At 38.2% G+C, this 9,533-nt stretch overlaps 1 protein-coding gene across 1 annotated transcript in view; it reads right to left on the minus strand.

The window, feature by feature from the left end:
• Nucleotides 1-1,088: 1,088 nt before the first annotated feature.
• LOC121432127 overlaps nt 1,089-9,533 on the minus strand; it is a 16,266-nt gene continuing 7,821 nt past the window's right edge. The window contains exon 2 of the mRNA XM_041629981.1: nt 1,089-3,346. Within this exon, the coding sequence (XP_041485915.1) occupies nt 1,727-3,346 (1,620 nt within the window). The 3' untranslated portion in view covers nt 1,089-1,726. The remainder of the gene's footprint in view (nt 3,347-9,533) is intronic.

A 9,533-nucleotide genomic window follows, 5' to 3' on the forward strand; every position in this document is an offset into this window, starting at 1 on the left:
TTTTTCTTCTCATAACGGCTCTATTCCCATTCTCTCTTTGGTAACAAAAACTCTATAAACCTACTCTTAAAACAAATCAGTCAAATTGACTACACCAGTAGTCAGCTGGATGCAACTGATATGTCAAGTTACATTTCTGACATATCTGCTTAAGTAAAATACGACTGGAAAATAGTTAAATACTACTAGAATAACAGTTGCACCCAGCAGACCATGCCAACTAGTCATTTTTACTGATTTGTTTTTAGACTGTTCTCATTATTAATTCCCATTTGTTTATCCATTTCCCTCTCTTTATCTTCTCATGTCAAATTTCTTTATTTTGTTTCTTTCACTCCTGTGCCCTTTTAAGAATGGTTTAATCAATATTCAAAATGGCCGGGGAATTAGGAATTTACATGCAATATCCATTTCCAGTGGTTCGGTGATTTTTTCTTTCTGATATAGCTAACATGATAATTAACATTGATTTTTGGAGAGCAATTCCTCAACCATTTTCAATGTCCATTTAACACTCAGTATTCGGTGTGTGATATTTATCAATTTTCTTCATATTTTTCATTCATATTTTTACTCTTTCACTCCATCTGTTCTTCTCTATATATATTACATCCCCCTCTATCTATCTTTCACTCTCCTCCGATATCTTGTCTGACCCATTCCTTTCTCTCCCCATCTCCCCTTTTTCTCACTCTCCCTTCTTCCTTCTTAACTCTCTCTCTCTATTTCTTTCTCTCTTGTTATATCTCATTCTTCCACCACTCTCTTTCTCTCCCTCAATCTTATATCTCATTCTCTCTTGTCTTATTTCATTATTTGTTTTGTCTCTTTTCCTCTCCATCTCTTCTTTCTCTCTCTCTCATTCTTCCACCACTCTCTTTCTCTCCCTCTATCTTATATCTCATTCTCTTATTTCATTATTTCTTTTGTCTCTTTTCCTCTCCATCTCTCCCTCTCTCTCGCCCCCCCCCCTCCCCTTCCCCCACCTTCCACTCTTATGCTCTTTTAGTGACACCCGACACTCAATTATTCACCTCCTCAATCCAACAATCATTTGACAAATATTACAAATAACCTCAAAAGGTGTATGTTTGATATTGAAATAGTACTGTCAGAGACAGAGTAATTTAATAATTATGACAAATTTCAAATATGTCATGATTATTTACAAACATGGCATCACGTCGTGATTACATTTCTGGAAAGTCAAATATCTTGTCATCGTATCGTAAACAGTCAATGTATTACAATATTTACTTGTATGGGATAAAACAGATTTAATGTTCGGGAAAAAAAATAGTAATGCTTTAAAGATAGATTAGAAATACCATAATAATTTTGTGAGTGAAAGTAATTTTTATAATTTCCAATAAAAACTAGGAATTATCATGTGTTTGAAACACAATTTTAAAAAGATAATTGCCAAAAGATTATATTCTGTGCGTGTTTGTAAATATGCAAAACAACCATATTTGGTGCCTGTATGTGCACAGCTTTGAATTATTTTAAACAAACTCTAGCATGGTAAAAATGGTATGACAACAACAAATCAAAGTGAAAAAAAATATCAAGATAGAATGACAATCATAGACACTCGAATATAAATCAGAAATATACAAAATACAACATGGTAGTGTCATATAGTAGTGTTGGGTACAAAAGTCCGTGTCAAAGTTGATGGCTCCAAGCCAATTGTCTTTTGAAACAGCAGTTAGGTGGGTACAGTTTAAACTGTGACACCGGATTCACTGTTTGTCGGGCTGACAGATCCCTCACGTCTGAATGGAAACCGCGAAATAAGACTTCCGAGTCGAGCTGAGATTTGCGAATTGTTCTGGACCAACATGTTCTTGAGAGAACCGGATCGCTTCCTTCCCTCGCCAAAACGCGGGCTCTTTCGACTCGGACTTCTGTGCATCGCTAAGTGTCGCTCGATTGCTTCCCCGAGCAGCTGGGCATCAAAGGTGGACTCTGACTTGATGATATCGGACTCATTGTCATTGTTCGTTGGGATATTCTCAATATGGTGTTCATCATCGCTACTCCCCTTATCTTCGTCGACATTCTCCTCCTCCTCGATGACAAATTCATCAACGAGCTGCGATTTCTCGACGAGGTGATTACCATTATTGTCCTTAGGAAGCATAGGTTCAAGTTCTTCCGCGTTCGCGTTGCACTTGGTGAGTCTACTCGTTAAGGCTTTCGGTGAGAGATGCACGATGCGATTGCTGTTCATGGAAGTATTGTTCACATTGTTCTTATGCAGCATGAGAGGAGAGAGCCGCAGGAACTCTCGCTTTGATTCACTCAGATGAGCCGGGCTGTTCGGGTCAGAAGCACACTGCCTCGTTGGAAACTTGATGACACGGTCCCTGCTCCCCCTTCGTTCTTGCACTACGGAGATCGAGACATTCTCCTTCTCGTTGGATGACTCCTCTTTCTCACTAAGGCGATTGTCCAGGTGGATCTCGGTTTCAACAGGGGCTTCCGGTGTGGACTCGAGTTGGATCACCATGGTGTTGTTTCGCTTGCGTCCAAAGCGATGACGCTTCGAGTCTGTGAGGATCTGTTTGAAGTCCTCGTTGCTGCAGATGATGCCGGCTGGCTTATTGTCATCTACAGGTGAAGATGAGCCGCTCTGCTTCATGACACTCCGTATGATGTTGGTGTCAATGGCAGACTCACTGTGGGATCGGAGCATCTTCTTCTTGGGATGTGGTCCCATCTTCTGATGCTTACTCCTTCTCGATTCGTTAGACGATTTTGGAGAAGGTGGCTTGATGTCCACATCGGCCACGGATGAGGACCTGGTCATTTTACGATCCTGATGCATGGTGCTGGTTAGATCACCGAGTAGTACTCCGCTATCAGAAAGTTGATGGAACAGCCAGCGCTTTCTGAACCAGGCTATTGGTCGGGTTAGGCTGAAACTTCTAGTAAGAGACGGTGAACGTGATCTGGCTTGCTCACACTCGCTCCTTTGAAAATGATACTGAGGTAGGTTTGAGACACTGATACGTTTTCGAGAACTCGCATCAGCGCTTCTCTCTCCCAGATCGATATCTAAACTCCGGGAGCGAGGCGCCGGGTTTTTATAAGGCTCGTCAACGTGCTTGCTTTTGCCGATTTCAGAGAGACTGCGCCTGAGATTGGCTTGCTTCCCACTGTGTGTTGTGCACGCGAAGCTGACGGCTCTGTCGGGAGACCCGCTTACACGCCTCTGCCGCATTATGATTGGTTGACGGCGTCCCCTGCACGTGACTTTCTGTTTGACGTCACTCTGTTTAGCAAGGGTCGTGGTGTCGGTGGATCGTGTGTCTGCTGAAAGCACCGTCTTGAACGTTTCCTACAAGAAACAAACAATAAAGAATCGTTAACAGGTTTCGATCGTGCACGGTACGGAGGCTTTACACATTGCACAAGGGAATGTATGCTACTTCAATTGTACTGACATAATATTTCACGAAATGTCAACCCTTGTACTGATACGTTTACCAATTATCATCATAACAAGTAATCCTTTCTGAAGAATTGTTTGCATTATTTTCGGGTAATCTTTTGCCAATAATTGATTTATACATGTTATACTGTGATAATCAGTGTGTTGGAAAATATGTAACAATGTCCCTTGAAAGAAAATAATCTTGCTAATTTTGCTATCATTTTTCTATATAAAGAATTTGATAATGTGCCGTAAACTAAGTAATACGTACAGCCTTTCAATATTCATTGGGATAATTCTTTATGGAAAAAATAACATCTCAGTTTGCCTGTATAATGGTTAAATTGCCACAAAGCAACCTTATTATCGGACATCTATTTGGAAAAGATGTCTATCACGGGGTCTTCTATTCATAATTAAGAATAGCCACTATTCATTAAATGGATGAAGTCCGCAAACATAATTAGAGAGGGGTCGCATTCATTATTTGAATTGTAAAAAATAATGTTCGCTATTCCTAGTTTAGAGACACTTTCTTAAAGCTTTCCCATTAATACTATCCCTGTACGAAACGAAGATCCCCATTCATGATAGGAGAATAAGAAATATCAGGCCTTTATAGCTTGCTTAATATAGCAATCAATAAATGTAAAAACAATCTTGCATATCATTCGCCTCGGCTGTGCTATTCTGTTGCTAAATTATTATATTTAATGGCTGAGTTCAATCACGTATCAGAAAATATACTTCACTATGCACGCAAGATTAGCCTTGTAGATACTCTACGTATACTCTAAAAAAGGATTAGTCAAAATAATTAGTGCGTTGGTGAATTAATTGGTTAGAATCTAAAAACATTCCGTCGATATTGACGATTTTTTAAGGTCAGCGGGATATCTTATTTGACAAATAAATGTTTTGAGAATAGATACACAGTGTCAAACCGTTTATCAACAAAAATACCAAGCCACTTTCTATTCTAATTTTCAATTTATTTTGCCACTTTCTTAGAGATGCCAATTTCAAATTTACGAATGATCCATTCAAGTGACAAAAATAAATAATCGCTCTACTATCACCAACTAGGATCCGTAGAAGCGGAACGTAAACTTTGTGTCTACGGCCGGTTTTACGCGTGATCTAGACGAATTGATGAATAATATTTTCATATCGTATTTTACAAAGTACCCTTATACAAGAATCATATACATTATTTTCTGTTCTGAGACTTGACGTGATTCATCTCTTAAATGCCATGTGGTCTTTCGGGGCAGCACAAAATTTTTATGAAAGGGAGGGGCAATAAATCAAGGGTAAGGGTAATTTTATTTTTTGATGAAAAAGATGTCCTTTCTTTCCAATAGTCCCCTTTTCTCTTTTCTTCTTTTCATTCCTCTTTGATTTCTTTGTTTTTATCACTCAAGCACCGCAGGGCTGCTCCACCCCCATTAATATGGCATCCTGATTCGGGGGGGGGATATCATGGCGTACATACACTTGTAATTAAGGTACATTGTGGAAGTTCTAAACTTATTCAGATGGCCGGAAATATAGCCCTATGGCACGTTTATCGGACATGTCGGACGAGGACATGAAAGATGGAATACCTATGGAAGACTTATCTCATATTGTATCGATGTATGTAAAAGTAATCATACAGACACTCACTTACACACACACCCACACCCTCGCGTACCGACACACCCTCTCACACTCACCATGCACGCTGTTACATTAAACATTTCAATCATAAATTCAATTCAAAGTTATTCGTCTCATAAATTTCAAGTAATCCAATCAAGAATAATCAATTTCGGTTTGAAAACACATTCTGTGTAGCCATAACAGTACAAGGCCTATCTAATGTGTCATATTCACTTTAGTTATCAGATTGTTCACATTTTCGAAGGTTTTATTTCTTATATTAATATTTACAAAATTATACAGGCACAAATAATGTATCTTCACAAAAGTAATAACATAAATCATAAAGATTTACATAATTGTATACAAGTTTGAACAAAGCAAATATTACAAGATCAAGGGAGAACATGAAAAAAACGGGAAATTAATAAGGAGTTTTTCAACATCAGTTCAAATATTTACACACACACAAAATGTTTTGGAAATTACGGTCCCTTCGCTCATCCAATCTCATCTCCCTCCCCCCCCCCCCCCAATTTTTTTAGCGATCCAGGCAGATTCCTAGCATTCAATTTTTTTAGCATCTAATACCCCCATGGACAGTAACTCTGGTAACTTATAGAAATGATAAGGTAAAAATGCCATAGACTTCATTTTTTATGATGTTTGCCTACAGATGGCGCTAAGGCAGTCTTTGTCGACTTATATTTCCAGCAATTTTCTTTACGATTTATTTGGAATTATTCAGTTCAGTTCACAATATTCATGATATTGAATGAAAGCAATGACAAACACCTAGAATGGATTGAACGTAAGTGGCGCTAGAGCATTATACGTTAAGTTGATGTCTTTTAATTTCTCATTTCAACGCCGTCGCTGATGTTACAAGTGAAATATAAAAACAACTGAAAATAAAATACAATACAGGCGAGAAAGAAAGGATAGATACAGTGAGATCGACAAAGAGAGTAAAGGAAGGGGAGGGGGGGTAAGTGAGAGAGTGAGGTGAAAATAACAAAAACAAAGAAAAGGAGAGAGATTATGGAGAAAGCGAAAGTGCAAAAGAGAGCGAATGATACTAAAGAGAGGGGTGTGGTGATTACAAAGTAACGTTCTAAAATGATTTTTTTCAAATGATAAAATGAGGAATCGTCGTGAGCTCCAATTTTCATACATCCTTTATATATCTTTTACAATGTCCAATTCATTATCTTACTGCGGAGTTAAGACTTTTAAATGCCCTGCCATAAGCCTTTATTCAGAATTATCCCTCTTTCTTCATCCCCTTCCCCGCTCATTTATGTCATAACACAGATTGCATACAATAATCAAGAAATAACAAAGCTCTGTCTCTTTGAAATGCTTGCATTGTCATTATCTTATTAACAAATGTGTTTTCACCTGTTCACTGCCATGCATGCAGCTACTACACGGTTAGCAAAAGGCTTTAAGCATGGTTGATTGAGGTATCAAATGAAAATGCAGATATCGATTTGGCAATATGTGCATCTTTATACACACTCATTTCATTCTTTTTATTCTTTGTTATTCCAGGGGTTCTTCTGAAAACAACTCTTCCCTTTTTCTTCAATCTCCAATTTACCATTTCCCTTGGCCTTTTTCGTTCATTCCATTCTACGGTGTTTTTTTCTCCCTTTCTTTTTGCCTCTTTTCTTCCCTTTTTTATTCCTTTGCCGTTTCGTTTTCCCATATTCAAAAGATTTCCGTAAGTTCTTTTCTCCCCGTTTCCTCTTTATTTCCATTTTGGCTTTCTTGTTTTTTTATCCTTTCCTTCTCTTTTCCTTCCCTTGTTCCTTTTTGCTCTATCCTCATTTTCCCTCCTTTCCCTTTCTTTATTTCTTACTTTCTTTCTTTCCTTTCTTTTTTTTCCTTTCTTTCATTCTTTCTTTCCTTTTTTTTTTTTTTTTTTTTTTTTTCCTTTCTTTCTTTCTTTCTTTCTTTCTTTCATTTCTTTATTTCGTTTCTTTCTTTCTTTTCCTTTCTTTCTTTCTTCTTTCTTTCTTTCTTTCTTCCTTGCGAAACCCTCCGCAGGGGGGCTTACGCCACTGGATACGGTATGATCACAGGTTGTGAACGCTTGATGCCGCTTTAAAGACGCTACAAATTCATTTTTTTATTTCATTAACCGGTTACATTAGTTCCTTTCCATTTCTGTTTTTTCTGTGGGATGTTGAAGATAAATAATTTTGACTAAATTTGCACGTGCATATCGCCATATCCATATTTCTTTCGTTCAAAACAATATAGGCAAAGGAAAGACGCAACCGAGCCCACCGCAAAGAAATTTTTTTTTTTCATTTAAAAATATCAGTTCCATACATGATGTATATTTGAAAAACCGTCACAATAAAGACTGTAGGCTTTGACAGATTTTTAGGCGCCCCCCCCCCCTTGCTGCTTATGGTACTACACGTGTGCAAGCTCTTGTATGTGAACTTTACAAGATGACGGGCCTTGCTTACACAACCATGACATCGGATGGGCTGACACAATTTGAAACGAGGCACTGGACACCGTATCTCCGAAGTGTTATATACTTGGGCCGCAGAACGGTTTTGAAACGGGGGCTGACCATGCAATAATCAAATCATTTGGTAATTTTTACATTTTGTACACGGTTTTGGAAAAAAATGAGGCTGAAGCCCCCAACCCCCCAGTTCCGCTGCTCCTGATATACTGTACATAGGCCTAGTCAATTCACAATATAAATTGAAACCTATTTATATTAGCGAGTAATTTTTACTGTGTCAGCAAGTGCTTTTAGGCAATGCCTGCGTGATCATTTGCCCTGCCTGTGGTGATTCAACGAGGCATTGCATCTTTCGATATTTCAATAAAAACCCACATCTATAGTCTTTGTACCAGGGGGGGTGGGACATCCCCCGGAAAATGTGAAAACTGAAGGGAAAACTGTAGAGTAATTTTCGAATAGTATGTAATATACTTCAGACATGTTTCTTGTTCACCCTCGCCCCTAACATTTTTTTTTGCCTTCCAATTGACCACCCCCCCCCCTCCCTCCTCCTTTTTTTAAATCCTTCTGTCACACTGCATCCATCTAGCACTCACACGAAGATGCCATTTGCTTATAAAGAACTAGTCACTGCATGTGCCTATGATACCTAAATATAAGAATCTTGCGCTTAAAGACACGTTTTATTGACGCGCATTAGGTGAAATGAAGAAAGGGAAATAACATTTAATTTTAAAGAGGAACGGATAGTATTCGAAATTGGTGACTATGTAGGGCTCCACTTGCCCTATTAGGGTGTAATGCAGTAGCTCTCGAGGAAGAGGTAATTTTAAAGTGAGACGATGCCAAAATGAGAAGAGAGGGACCAAAGTGGGAGTTAAGGAGTAAAGGAGGAATGGGCAGAGGGAGGAGGGGTGACGAAAGAAAGAGGGGTAGAATTTAAGTTTAGAATTCAAAATTTAGAATTCAAAATTTAGAATTCAATCTAAAAACTATTGCACAACAATTCAATATGTTGCGTATTTTCCTTTGTTAGAATAATGATAATAGGCGTATAGAAAGTGTATGTTTCTTTCTATAAAGGCTTCCTAATTGGCGAATAGCTCACTTACGCCCACCGTCTTTATACAAAATAATCTGCTGCTACCCGTCCCACCCCTCGGCACTCCATCTCAACAACTTTAACATTTGCTCATCCCAGTTCCATCTCCAAACACTGATATTGACTCTGCAGGATTTGGGCTGTGTGTATCTCAATCGTAAAGACCCCCCTCCACCTGCCACGAATTACCTCTGATATATTGTCACATCGGATCCTTCTCTCTATCTAAACACTTCCCGATGCATATTCATTAGTAAATTTTATTCAGAGATAATGGCATTTATATGAATCGCTTCGGGTGGGTTCGATATCGTATAAAGTCCCTCGAACTTTAAAACAACATGTCTGTTTCGCAGTCACACTAAATGTATCCACTTTACAGCGAGTGATACTCAGTTGTATGCATTGTTGATGTGATAGGGGCACCTTACTTTGACAACTGTTCAACTTCAATGTGACATTAGTTCACTGGTTTCCGACGTGATTGACGAGCATTACGCCTCCTGTTCCTATTTCATCTGGCATCAAATAAATGAAAATGCTTTATGCATCACTTACACCAACGTGTGCACGTGTTTAGAAAAAATATAATAAAAAAAATTATCTGCTAAGAAAATGAACTTAAAACCTATTACCAGTAATCACATTCATTCAAACAAAATGTTAAAATTGGAAGTCAAATTATTCATTTTCTTTCCTAAAATGTCGCTAAGTGTTGTATCAATGGATTAACAAAATGCTTGAGTTTTCACCAAACCCTCTAGCTGTGTATAAATCACAGGGCTTAGATCATTATTAGTTTGCGGGGTACCAACATTTTACGGAAGAGTGATAATAATGATTACTTGCAA

The sequence above is a fragment of the Lytechinus variegatus genome, chromosome 18 (assembly GCF_018143015.1).
Source record: "Lytechinus variegatus isolate NC3 chromosome 18, Lvar_3.0, whole genome shotgun sequence".
NCBI lineage: Eukaryota > Metazoa > Echinodermata > Echinoidea > Temnopleuroida > Toxopneustidae > Lytechinus > Lytechinus variegatus.